The 14,814-nt window shown below is 34.0% G+C and overlaps 1 protein-coding gene across 1 annotated transcript in view; it reads right to left on the minus strand.

The window, feature by feature from the left end:
• Positions 1-8,179: 8,179 nt before the first annotated feature.
• Positions 8,180-14,814, minus strand: part of LOC106468064 (RING finger protein 37-like) — a 10,613-nt gene continuing 3,978 nt past the window's right edge. The window contains exon 4 of the mRNA XM_022396371.1: positions 8,180-10,162. Coding sequence (XP_022252079.1) covers positions 9,197-10,162 — 966 coding nt within the window. The 3' untranslated portion in view covers positions 8,180-9,196. The remainder of the gene's footprint in view (positions 10,163-14,814) is intronic.

Raw genomic sequence — 14,814 nt, forward strand, 5'->3', positions numbered from 1 at the left:
CATTAATGTCTTGTTGCTGTATTATATGGGGGACAGAAATTTAATGTTCTCCCCCTTTATTTTTCAATGGCTACCTGCAACAGGCATTCTTTTGTAGAGGGAACATAAAAAGAGCTATGAGATTTTATACTTACACAGAGACCTGGGCAAATTAAAAAATCTGTCTTGCAGACTGCGAGTCGAGCGCCCTAACCACCAGGCCATGCCGGGCCCACTTGCTTGAAGTTAGCTTCCTAGTGCCTTTTGCTATATTCTGGGGCTAGGTTTTTATTCGTTATATGCACATTACCATTAACTTCGCTATAATTCAAGTTTTTCAGTTTACCCGTGAAAAATAAGGATCTATATTAATATATATATATATAGTTTTTTATGTTACCTTAGATGGTGAAATAGTGGCATCATTTCAAGTAGACTTCCTTGGACAATTATAGGTCTTTTGCATGTTGATTTAACCTTTTTTTTGTGAACCTTAGCTCAGTGAAATGGCTTTGAGTTGTTGAATCTGTTACTTTCATTGTAATGTGCCAGGTTCTTTTGGACTATTCAGTAAAAATAATGTGAAATCCAGTCTACTTAACGATAGCAAATTAATTTATTTCTTCAATTATGGTCAATGCAGGTTACAGGCTACGTACACTGGTAGGCATAACTTCACAAACAACGTTTAAACGGAAATTCCAAACTAATAGTACGCCTATCTCATAAATGAAGCTCAACTCACGTACGTGTAAAATTTCTCCGCTAATATATTGGTAACAAATACGATAATTGACTCACTAAATAACTAACCAACCCGATGACTGAATCACTTATGAATAGATTATCTGAATCGCTGACAGACAGACTCAATAACTCTCACTGAAACTCTTTAACTTATTAACGAATTAATTCATTAATTATAACTCTCAGTCTGGCTTTTTATTTTACGTTTTACACTATTTTACAAACGTTCGAGATACTTTAGAAGCCCTAACTTTCAAAACACATAAATTATTCAATGCTTTTAATGCTTAGAGAACTTCTAACTCCTTACACAGCTTTCCTTGTGAAGTTTCCGCACATGTGGAAGTTAAAGAAAAATACTTATCCAAGTTAACATCCCTAATTGGGTAATAAATTACCAGTTTTATCGAAGCACGTACGATTAAAAACCGTTATTTTTCAATTTATTACAGTTTACCGATGTATTTATTTTTTATAATATCCTTTCATTTGTATCGCGTCCCACGCTTCACATTGAGGCAATGTAATACTGATAATTGAAGCCCATTATTCATGCAAGTTGCCACTCCTCCAGAGTCGTACTAATTTCATAGAGAACATTACTTACAACGTACATGACATAGTGAATCTTTAGTTTGAAAGCCACAAGTCGAAATTGTTCTTTGAACCATAGATTTCAAAAGAACAATATTTGGTTTCTTATTTCTACTATATCCCGGTGGAATAACGGTAAATCTATGAACTTATAACGCTAAAATCCGGCGTTCGATTCTTCGCAGTGGCCAGAGTAGATAGCCCAATGTGGCTTTGCTCTAAAACAAAAACTAATTTCTACCAGACCGAGAAATAACACAAGTTCAAACGCTTCTTCTACTATTATTCTATTAAAGTACATTTATTATTGCAAAACTGACCAGCTTCCAGTAAGAATAAAGCACTGATGTGGCTTCCTGGATAACTTACAACCAGTAAAAACACAGTTAATTTATGCAAATTGAAATTTCATTAAATTATGATAGGTCATATTTGATGTTTATTTATATCTGCTTCTGGGAATTTAAGGGCTAGACATATTCGCGGTTTCACGATATTCTGTGTTTTTGGATTGTAATTTCCTGCGAAATAGTTAAGACATTTTCCTAAATTAAAGATCTATGCAAATCGCGTACATTAAGAAGGTGAAATAAATACTATTAATCTATGTTACCTATTTAAAATAAAATAAAATCTTCGGTAGCTATTTTCATATCAGTAAAAAAAGAAAAGAAAATTTATTCCTTGATTAGTTTATTTCATCCGCTAGAGAATGCGGTTATCTTTCTAAGGGTGTAATTTACTAATTATTGCATTAAAATGTATGCGAATGTCAGAGATTTCCTTTTTCAGCACAACCTAATTTTATTTCTCATTACAGTTATTTCCAGCTCTACAGTATCATTGAATTTTATCGAGGTAAACAGCTTTAATTGTGAAGCTAAGTTTGCCATTTGTGAAATTGTAGTATAACCATAAAAGTTACCATAAACACGATTAAGAGAAATTATAAACACAAGTAATGTGTTTTAATTAAAAAAGGAGAGATATGCCTGAAAAACAACTAATCATTCCAAAATTATCTTGATATGTCTTGGCTACAATTTCTATATAGGCCTTGATGTATACAGGTTAGGCTTAGTGTGATTAAAATTGTAATTCTGAGTTAGAACTTAAAAAACTCATTATTGTTTCTCTTTCCTCTATTGCTGTTCTTTGTTTCAGAAAAAAATTCTCTTTGATTTAAGATTTATTTCCACGTTTTATATACATTTAATATGAAATTGCTACTAGTTAATGTAACGGACGAAGTAATATTATTACTAATACTAGTAATGGTAGACAGTCTAGGAGTTAAGCTCATATTCCCATGCACTTAAAATCATTTATTTTAGCCCTATTTGAAGCCCAGTCCACAGTGAACGTGTGAATTAATTAGGACAAAAACATAAGATTAGCTACCTTGTGCGCACAGCGCTAAAAACATCCACGATAAAAACTAATTGTAAGTTGTAGTAACCCTAAATCGCTACTCACAACATCAAAATATACCTACCAGTTCAGTGAAGTATAACTTTAGGCTTAAAATATTGAGTCAAACTTGAAAGAACTTTCTCTCGCTTCAAATGTTGGTTAATTCAAGCATATAACTACAACAGTGAAGTAGCAGACGATGATGCTAATAAACTGAGCACGCGCACACTTTATTAGGGATTATGGGAACTTCAGCATTTTAACTTCCTTAATGGAAAATAAATTTTAAGTAGTCACTGCCACAAAAAGTTTGTTTGATATATTAAATTTTATCGTTCTATGAAATGTGAATTCAGTGTGGTGTATCTGAAAATAAAAATATTCCCCAAAACATGGCAATCTCGAATATGGGCCGAACACAAACAAGGGGCCAAGAGATTCATGCAAATATTTGAAATAGTTAATTGCAATAATTTCGACTCTTTAGAGCAATGTTGAATTTTATCAAGCTAAGTAGCTTTATCCGTTATACTAAGCTGGTCAATTATGAAAAATGTAGTATAATCATGACATTTCCCATAAACACGATATGAGCAATTAGAAACACACATAACCAATAACAGTCTTTTGAGTCACCGTCATAATTTTCCATATTTTACACCAAAAATAACTTTATAAAAATTGTGCGCATTTGCAATATTACTTAAAAATACGAAAATAACTATATTTCTTTCTTTTTAATTGCGATAGCTTTCACTAAAGATAGTTTAAGTAATCGGCACTAGATGGCAAAACGTCGTCATATTTTTTACAAATTCATAATACTGCTAGTCTAAGTATCAATATATACATACCGGGAACACGACCTTATCCTAAATCCTTTGAAATAAGGATATATATACAAGCATGACAACATAACGAATTGGAAATTAAGTAACACACAAAAACATAAAACTGAACGAATTATCTCCAGCAAAACATAAAAAACCCACGAACATGATTAAAGTACACAAACATGAATCACAAGATATTTAGAGCATGGTATCGTAAGGTATCATTAGTATTCAAACACGAATCACAAGATATCGAAAGGTATCATTCTCTGGTATCAGAGCTTCAGAATCGAAAACACCAGCAGTCTTTATAACCCAGTGTTACAACTGCCAATGTTATGAACATGTAGCGGCAGCATGTAAAGCTCTCCCATGCTGTGTGGACTGTGGGGAAGTGCACCGCAATTCATACTGCCCTAAAGAACACATAGAACCAAAATGCTGTAACTGCCAGCAGCAACACACAGCAAATTACAAAGGATATCCTAAGTATAAGGACATCAAAACACGAATTTTTAATATACAAAACAACTCAAATCCAAACGATACACACACACACAGTACCCGGAAGCAAACGTAAACAGAACAGAAAAAACACCCTTATTACTGACACCTAAAACTACAGAAACCAGAAACACGAACGTGCAGTCTACATCTTACACATACGCATAGGCAGCATGCACACAAACACAAAATCAATAAACAAATGAATCAAACACAACCCACAAATATTATAACGTAACAACATACAAGCCATGAACAAACAGTAAACCTAATTACAAATGCAACCAAAAATACTTTATTTGAATTTATCACACAATACCGAAACCCCAAAAATCAAGACGACTGTATCACATTATTCATAGCAATTGCCAAACAACATTTCACACCATTACTACCTCACATAATACAACTATTCGTAAACTAAGTAATACAAACCCCGCAGAACACAACTACACAGGGCTAAAAAAGGCAAACAAATCCTTCATATCCAGACCATATAATATCAGCAATTCGACAAAATACATGGTCCTGAAAAGGTACCAGAAAATACAAATGAATCCATTACTAGCACGCTAATTACTATAGTCAAGCTTAAAATTAATAATAGTTTAGGTGGGAGGAAGAGGTTTAAAAAGAACCTGACCCTCCCAGATCCACAGAAAGGATCTAAATTTACTAAGAGACACTCAGTAGTTATGGAAAACGATGAAGTAAACTTAAATCTTATCTAACCTGTATAGCTAAATAGTATCAACAGGCAACAATGGCTATTTTATGCTTTTATGAAACTAGCATATAACATTTTTGACTTAGCCATAGTACGTCCAGAAATTATGTTTAGAATGTAATCACACAAACAATTCCATTAGCAAGATCTTCTTACCAGACAGAGCATTTGCTATTTTAACTTTTATCCACTAAATACATTCTAACAAGGATGTATTTTTGAAAAGGTTAAGATCTCCAAAACTGTTTCCTCTTGAAAAATGACAAACTGGATTAATGTCACAAGATGGGTGCTTTAGGATTCATTGTTAAGGTCTCAGCTCTTTTTGCTATCTCAGTAATTTAACATTAGTGGTGCCCTTCCTCCATGATACACTAATTGTGGTGAAAAAATACAAGGGCTAAAATTCTAAATAATGATGTAACTTATAAAATATAACTGTTGAATGTGTATAAATATATATATATATATGTCTGTGTGTGTAATGATACTGATAATTTTAAAGATATTTATAAATTCGCTCTCTTAAGCTTTGGTGTCTTTGTAATTGTTGCCCACCTGTAAAGTTGTTGAGGCTATAGCCCCACACAAAAACCACTTATCACACTTCATCAACATAAGGCATTATATACCATAATAATATATTACCTTTATCTCCATGATGTGTATATTTATTGGTGGACATTTTGTCTTACAACTTCACTGGGTAAATTATTCTTTCATATTCAACAAGAACTAGATTAATTTTTGAGTAACTGCATGTAGAATCTAAGTTCCTGGAGTACAGAGTGGAGCAAATCTTATTATTTAATTGGTACTAAAGAAAATATTATGCAGACAAATAACATCAACTTAATTACTGTTTGCTTCAGAATGCAATGTTGAAAATAAAAAACGATGTTCTGAATGAAATATACAACCTTGTTGGGCCATTCCATCCACTATACTAAACTACAAAATACAATCCACCCCTTATCATTCAAATATTTATCCAGTCTCTCATTAAACTCCCTTAAATTAACTGTATCTACCACACCTGAAGACAACCATTTCAAAAGTCAACCATCCTATTAGAACAATAAACCTGTCTAAACCAAAGGTGATGTCTACCCTGCCAAAATTTATACTCGTCTCCCCTATATTTACCACTAGTATGACAAAAGATGATGCATCAACCCTATCAATCTTAAAATCTCCTCTGAATTTTTCTTTTTTTCAAGAGAAAACAAGTTCAGGGATCTTAACCTATCCTTGTATGACAACCCTTCCATTCCAGGTGTTATCTCAGTAGCTCTCCACTGAACTTTTTCCAAGATTTCAGTGCCATTAAGGTAAGGAGCCCAAGACTGAATCCTGTACTCCAAATATGACTTATACATTGACAGTTTTATTTCTGTATATATAGTTGCTTCACCTTGTATTAAACCCCAAATTCATGCTTTCTGGGGATAAATATACATCATCTTTTAACACAGGTTTCCAATATTTCTAATGCAATTTTATTTTAATAATAAGAAATTTTTTATTTCATCTTCAAAGCATGGAGAAATATCCTATTTTTGTAGGATTGTTTTTTCTGTGCTACATTAGAGAGAATAAAAATCGTTTGTTTGTAATTAAGCACAATGCTACACAATGGGCTATCTGTGCTCTGCCCACCACGGGTATCGAAACCCAGATTCTAGCATTGTAAGTCAGCAGACATACTGCTGTGTCACTGGGGGCAGAGACTAAAAAACTTTTATTTCTCAATAAACTGTAGTGTGGACTGCACTGACTTTTGAAGATATAAAATAGACAAAGCACAAGTTAAAGAGCATATTAAGGAATATAGTTTTATTGTTAACAAAGCTATCAATTCAACTATTTCATCATACATTCAATAGGTTTAAAAACCTGTAACAAAAAAAAAAAAAGATCAAATAGCTAATTTGGTTAAAATGTTTCCCCTTTTACAAATGCTTAAATCACTTCTGTATCCTCAAATGTTGACCCCAATGTATGGGAGCTTGTTTGTTGACTATTTAAATCACTTCTGTTTCCTCAAATGCTAACCTCAATGTATTGAAGCTTGTTCATTGACAATTTAAATTACTTCTGTATCCTCAAAAGTTGACTCCAATGTATTGAAGCTTGTTCATTGACTATTTAAATTACTTCTGTATCCTCAAATGTTGACCCCAATGTATGGGAGCTTGTTTGTTGACTATTTAAATCACTTCTGTATCCTCAAATGTTGACCTCAATGTATTGAAGCTTGTTCATTGACAATTTAAATTACTTCTGTATCCTCAAAAGTTGACTCCAATGTATGGGAGCTTGTTCATTGACTATTTAAATTACTTCTGTATCCTCAAATGTTGACCCCAATGTATGGGAGCTTGTTCTTTGACTACTTAAATCACTTTTGTATCCTCAAATGTTGACCCCAATGTGCAGGAGCTTGTTTGTCGACTATTTAAATCACTTCTGTATCCTCAAATGTTGATCCCAATCTATGGGAGCTTGTTCTTTGACTACTTAAATCACTTCTGTATCCTCAAATGTTGACCCCAATGTGCAGGAGCTTGTTTGTTGACTATTTAATTTTAATTACTGAGTGAATCAAGAAGATCAATAACATTTCTTTATAGAATACCAACAGTAAGTTCTTGTTAAGTTACTTTATGTTATTTATGGGATTTTTAAGTCACTGTATAGTAACTTCAATAAATTTATGTATCTGAATGATATCATGACATTGCACCTAACTTATTATTCAGTATTATACAAGGTATCCCAGAAGTCTGGACCAATAGGGAAAATAGACATTATATACTTAAAGTTCAACAAACACATTTCTAATGTCAGTTGTACATATTTCAGGAAATAAAATACCCTGATGTCACAGTATACCAAGAATTGACATGTGTATGGCTGGTAATGGCATGCAATTTGAATAATAAATACATTAAAGAATAAACTGTGTGTTTTTCCCTATGGGTCCAGACTTCTGGGGCACCCAGTACAGTGAACCAACTATTTAATTATTACATTACAGATTTATTTTCAGTTCATCAAAGGTAAAATTGAAAATATAATCTGTGACGTAAAGGCCTAATGCATTCCTTGATTCACTGAATCCTCTGTTGTACACTGCAGTTTTACCTATTCAAGGCTCATCAACACAGCTTGGGTCAGCAAACCACAGAAATACAGTTAAGCCTCTTACAATGGTGAAATGTATATAATATTCATGGAGAAGCTTTAAAACTGTGTTTACTAAAACACATTCATTAAAGTGAAGTTACCAAAAAAATAAATATAAAATATCATTGTTTATTAATTATTATTTCACTTTCTAGCAACATTCAATATATATAATATTACGTATAATACATTCAATACATATAATATATATAATTATATACATTACTTTTACCCATGGCAACAAAATGACATTATTTTACCAAGCATTTGATATATGCTATTAGTGACACATAAAATTATGAATTTCACTCAAAATACATCTTCATCCATAAACTAAAGACAATTACCTGCCAATTTTTTTGTGTCAATTTTTCTTCAGGTTCGTTAAAGCTATTATTTGCATATAGAGTAGCTCATTCTGACGTGTTTTTAAAACACTATACAGTCTTACAAAACAGCCTACTTAATGCAATAATAACCGCAGCACAACACGTACAATAAAAGTAGTAACTGCTATGAAAGAATAAAATCTTAACTGTTTAAATTCCTGTCTATTCAGCAAAATGTCCTAATTATGAATGTACTATCCGTCAAAGCTGCAGACTGACATGGTTGAAAACACAAATATATTATGAAAAATTAAATGTTGTGCTTATTTATCTGATGAAATCAAATTTATTTGCTTTTTCCCTGTTCTAAGTCACTAGTTACACACACGTGTATATGATGACATGGTCGTGGTATTTGCAAATTAATGAACTAATACACGAAAGTAAAATATTATACAAACATACAAATAAACACCATCAATTCCTTTGAAAAAATCATATATATATATATATTACAGCAAATATAAGTATTCTGTAACTTTACTGATATTTTAAACAATCAGATTTGTTTAAAAAAACAAATAAAATTTAATACTTTCCACGTGACAAGTTCTATTTTCAATCCTCAGAGCACGTGATTTACATATTTTCAAGTACTCAAGACAAACATTTAATGTTATTTGCCAACCTGGATTAAGAATTACAGTTGATATTTTAATTCTGGAAGATAAAAATAATGTTCATTTATTTATTCTACTAAATGAACACTGACAGAACATAAAACATTTATGGTAACATTTTAAATATCAGAGTGAAAATATTAGCTTGTTCTTTCACTATTTTTTAGTTTTACATATAATACTCATACAAGTAGATTTTAACTATAGAAAGACTCTAGTAACATCACTAGACTGAAAAGGTTGTTTGCAATGTGTACAGATATTTCGATTAGCTGTTGTTGTTAAACACATTCTGCAAATCACGTGGCTACAAGGAAGGCGATAAATAACTAAAGTAGTGCCATCACAATGACCACAGTCACCATGTTTTGTTGAGCTATGAATGGAGCGTTCTCCTTGATGTTGTAACGCATTTGATGAACAAGTTCTTAATGTCAGGGAGTTAAGTGTGGCTTGTAAGGCTTCATCCAAGCTTCTTGAAAGACGTTCTTCATGGTTATTCTCTTCTTGGACATTATATGTTGAACTTTCCACTTCTACACTAGGTGCACGGTTATCAAGACGAACACTGGTGAGCTCCAATTTTCTATATTTCTCCCCTTGAGGAATATTTGGAGAGACTGATCTTTTACATTTAAGCTTGCCTTGACTGACTTCAGTTACTTTTCCAGTCGATGTAAGTTCACACAAACTACTTGCTTTAACATTAAAAACGGTATTAACTAAAGATTGGCATCGTATCTTATCAGAAACTGGCTGGTGAATGCGGCTTGAATGTCCAACAGTCCGACCAACATCTTTAAACTGATCTCCATGTTTTATCAAAAACAGATCCAATCTTGCCTTCAGAGCTGAGTTAGGGAGAGGGGTACATCCTTTGCGAAATACTATTCCTGTGAAAGGGTCACTTGGAAGTCTACCCCAAGATGCTTCCACATTAATGTATTTATCTAAAGTAGACTGGTCAATGGTGTGGCCAGATGGTAGTAAAACTGGAAGGGACATAATTTCACATGATATTGAATCTATGAATTCTTCTGGTATGTGGACAATTTCATCACTGTGTTCACCAGGAGAATGTAGTTTTGCTGAAGAAAGAACAAGTATAAATTTAGTTTGAAAATAAATTTGCGAAAGAATATGGTTTTTCTTCTTACAATATTCTATCTAAAAACATCAGCATTACGTGTAATAGTTAAACATTTGTGGAATGCTTTATTTCTGCATGCTTTCTAAAAAAAAAAAATGTTTTTTATAAAAGTTGTAATTTGAAGTAAATATTATCACTGCTAAGATGCTAAGTGTCACATTTGTGGCTAGTCTTGTGGTATGATATGATTGTATTGGATCAACTTCGCTAGCAAGCAACTGCAAGAGCTGATTTTGACATGCCATGAGCTATTTTGCAATTGCAAAAAACAAAATATTTCCACTCCTCAGCACAATATTAATGAAGGCTTTGCACAGGAAATGGTGTTCGCAAGGGAGCTTGCTGACAAAATGGAAACACTGGGAAATTTTCTTAAGAACAACAGAGTTTCTCACGATAAAATAGGAAATATTTCCCATATGGAAGTTTATGAGCCCGACCGACCTTGGTCCACAGTACAACGTCAAGGCAATTTCTACAAAAACATTGCCTAAACAGCCAGTGATTCTTTGAGAAAACACCTTCAGCAACTATAGGAACACAGTTCATTGTTCAATTTCTTGTGCTTCGTTGTCGTCAAAAAATTGGCTCAAGAGACTTGCTTAAACGCTATGGATCTCCAAGTTGGTTTATCAGATTGCAAGGTAATTGAACTAAGTACAACAGAACCATTTGACGAAATTGCAGGCTCTCGTGGAGAGTGACTTAAATGGCTTCAAAACGTGCATTAGAATACATGTGTAAGAACAGATTAACATCGTCATTTTTTTACCCTTTTGTTGCACTGAGGCTTGTGCTGGCTTTGCCTATCACCATCCACAGTGAAGAAGGAAGCTTTTCCAACTTCAAGTTGATTAAAACCTATCCGAGATCAACCACGACAAAATAAAATCCACAAAGCGTTCACAGCCAGCAGTTTAATGGCCAACTGAAACATCAATACCATGAATAAGCAAACTATTGTTGAAGTAAAACGTGTGCTGCTGCTATGCAACCACAGCAGGCGCCATTAGTGAAAAACCGTGTAGAGTAAAATACACAATTTCTGTTGTGCAGCAATTATCGCCCGATTTTAGACAGTTTACAAAATATAGATATAAAAAATATTTTGTTTTTACGTGTATTGTAAACACATTAGTTTATGCCCCTCACTGTTTACTTTTAGATACGGATGTTGTAGTATCAGTTGCTGTTTTTGTTATTAAAGCACAAAGCTAAACAATCACTGTTTACTTTAAGATACGGATGCTGTAGTATCAGTTGTTGTTTTTGTTATTAAAGCACAAAGCTAAATGATCACTGTTTCTTTTTCTATTTGTTTGTTTGTTTCGATATTCGCGCTAAGCTACATAAGAGCTATTTGCGCAAGTCGTCCGTTATTTTTGAAATGACAGACTAGAGGTAAAGCAGCTACTCAATAGCAGCTACCACCAACTCTTTTGACCGTCACACTTATAATGTACCTACGGCCTCAAAGCGCAGAGAGCGATTTTGCGGCAACAAGATGTAAACCATAGAACCTCAGATTCAAAGTCCGGTATGCTAACTAACTAAGCCACGCTCAACCACTTTTTTTTTTTCTGGTTTCCGCTTAAACATAGTTTTTCCAATCATATATCTGAAAATTAATATATATATATATATTACGTTTTTTTCTATGAATGATGCCCTTTTTCAAGGATGTTTGTTTGTTTTGTTTTTGAATTTCGCGCAAAGCTACACGAGTGCTATCTGCGCTAGCCGTCCCTAATTTAGCAGTGTAAGACTAGAGGGAAGGCAGCTAGTCATCACCACCCACCGCCAACTCTTGGGCTACTCTTTTACCAACGAATAGTCACATTATAACGCCCCCACGGCTGAAAGGGCGAGCAAGTTTGGTGTGACGGGGATTCGAACCCGCGACCCTCAGATTGCGAGTCGAGCGCCTTATCCACCTGGCCATGCCGGGCCATGACATAAGGAGTAATCGGAATGGAATATCTTTTTGGTAGCCATGTTTGTGTTAGGACGATCAGGATTACTATAGGTTTTATGTATTTTACGTAAAGATAAATCTCTCCAAGGAAATTCGTTTGGGTTTCAAGTTCTACAAAGGAATTTTTATTGGATTTGGCAAGTTGCTCAAATTTGCCGCTGTCAAATAGTTCTGTTGTACTTATTTCAGTTGCCTTGCCATCTGATAAGCCGATTTGGCGATCCATAGTGTTTAAGCAAGTCCCTTGAGCTCATTTTTTGACAAACTAGCAATGCAGCACGAAAATTCATTTCTCGGAGGATCACTGGCTGTTTAGGCAATGTTGGAGTAGACATTTCCTTGACGTTTTATTGTGGATCAAAGTCAATCAGACTCATAAAATTCCGTTTGGAAAATGTGTAATATTTTATCGTGAAAAAAAATCTACTTTTTAAAGAAAATTTCCATTTTCTCTGCAAGCTCGTATGCGAAAACTTTTTCCTTCTTTTACAAAGCCTCCATCCGTCTTGTGCTGATAAAGGAAAATATTATGTTTTCTGCAGTTGTTCTCTGATTTAGGATTCTGAGTCAGGTTTTATCGAAATCGGTTTCCTCTCGTAATGTGTTCTTTGTACGATCGAACTCTCTTCTCGTGAAAACATAAAATCTTTTGTATTTTTTTTTCCTAAAAACTTACAGCTGTAAATTTTTATTTTAGTAACTTACAACTATATTTTAAAGTTAAAGAGCTGTAAGAATTATGTCATAGGTTCTAGGTGTCGTACTAGGTTTCAATATTAGAAAACCACAGTTACTGACACTTGCCCCCCAGTGGTACAGCGGTATGTCTGCAGAGTCACAACGCTATAAACTGCATTTCGATACCCGTGGTGGGCAGAGCACAGATAGCCCATTGTGTAGCTTTATGCTTAACTTCAAACAAACAATAGTGACCCTTATTAAGATTTGCTGTTTAAACACCATAAATATCATGATAAAGTAAGAGTGGCCCTAATGATTAGGGTCACATTACAGAAAAAAATAACAAGAAGAAGAAGAAGAAAAAAAAAACATTGCGCTCAACGATTTGGGGCCGTGGATGTGTTTTAAGTGTGATGGTCAAATCCCACTATTCAATTAGAAGTTAAAAATTAGGGACGGCTAAAACGAATAGAATTTTTGTAGTTTTGATATAAGATATATCACATTTATTTTAATAGACAACGCTTTATCTGGAAAAAATTAAGGACAACGTTATGGTCACGTCTTGCTTGATATTCCCCCAGTGGCTCAGCGGTGAGTCAGAGATCTTATAACTCTAAAACCCGGGTTTCAATACCTGCAGTTGGCACAGCGCCGATAGCCCATGTGTAGCTTTTCGCTTAACAACAAACTTATTTGATAAAAATTCTTTTGATAAGCAGCTCTGCCTTGGAATAACATTTTGTTCGCTTCTTTGTGACGTAAGTTTTAGAGTATGGTGGTCATCTTCTAATAAGCAGTTTTGCCTTGTAATAACATTTTTTTAGCTTCTCTGTGACTTGGGTGGAGAGTGACGTAGGTGTTACCATGCTGGACTGGGGATCTTGGGTTCCACATAATTAAAGTGAACGATAGAGTCATGGGTTTGCTAAAAGTGAGTAACTTGAAGCCCAGTATATTGTAAGGTGTGAAATGTGCTCCTGGATACATCATAATTTTGAGAAGGTAGAATAGTATAGGGAAATTTTAAGATAACTGTATCAGTATGCAAATCTCCAGAAACTAAAGCATTAATCTTGTGATCTTCTGCGCCATTATTTGACAGCACAACTTGAGAAAACACAAATTAAAGAAAAAGAAGCATTCAAAATCACACAATTTCCTTCTCACTCGATAGCACAGCTTAGAAAAAACATGGGTGAAGAAAAGCAATATATTTTTGAACCTAATGGGGAATTTGAAGTTGGGGAGCTGGATTCGAATCCGTGTGATACAATAAAATGTTCCCCGCATTTTAATCTGTGAGTCCATTATAAGAGAGACAGTCAATCACTTATTGTGGATGGTGTGTGGTAGGGTGCTGCTGACTGGCTGCTTTCTCTCATCTCAGTATTTCAAAAATAGGGACGGTGGCAGACAACCTAAACATTGATTTCTGTGTGTCACATGGATATGTTGAATGCAGCATTAGATGTTTTTGTGGTGTCAAAACACAAAGTCTATAGTTTTGTATGAATTAGGAACTCACATTACCAATATTGACAAGGTAGAATATAAAATAAGAACCTCTTATATTTTCTATTTGCTGAGATATCGCTCATGTACTGAATCAAACACAATGGCCCCAGTGAATACAAAATATAAAAACAAGTTCAATCTCCCAGTTAACTGGGCAACGAGGTTTAAAGTAAACGTTATCTTGAAAATTCCACGTTGTTCATTATATGATTTTTGTTTCTCTTGTGTTTTTGCACTGAATATTTTTAACAGTAACGTAGTTAAAAGTTTAGTATGACTTTTGGATTCTGGCTCAAAGTTGTATTTGTTTCACTTCAACTCTAAAGATCTTCAATAAGATTTAGTTTGAATAAAAATGTATTGTTGCGTCAGCGAGGTCACGTGACTAGTGTCACGCCACTTCTTTCGAACCTTCGGGAATAGTCGGGAGATTACTAGATATAGGGTAGTCTGGTATATATATCAGAGGGTGACAACGTGACAGAACAATGTGTG

The sequence above is a fragment of the Limulus polyphemus genome, unplaced genomic scaffold (genome assembly GCF_000517525.1).
Source record: "Limulus polyphemus unplaced genomic scaffold, Limulus_polyphemus-2.1.2 Scaffold2854, whole genome shotgun sequence".
Taxonomy (NCBI): Eukaryota; Metazoa; Arthropoda; class Merostomata; order Xiphosura; family Limulidae; genus Limulus; species Limulus polyphemus.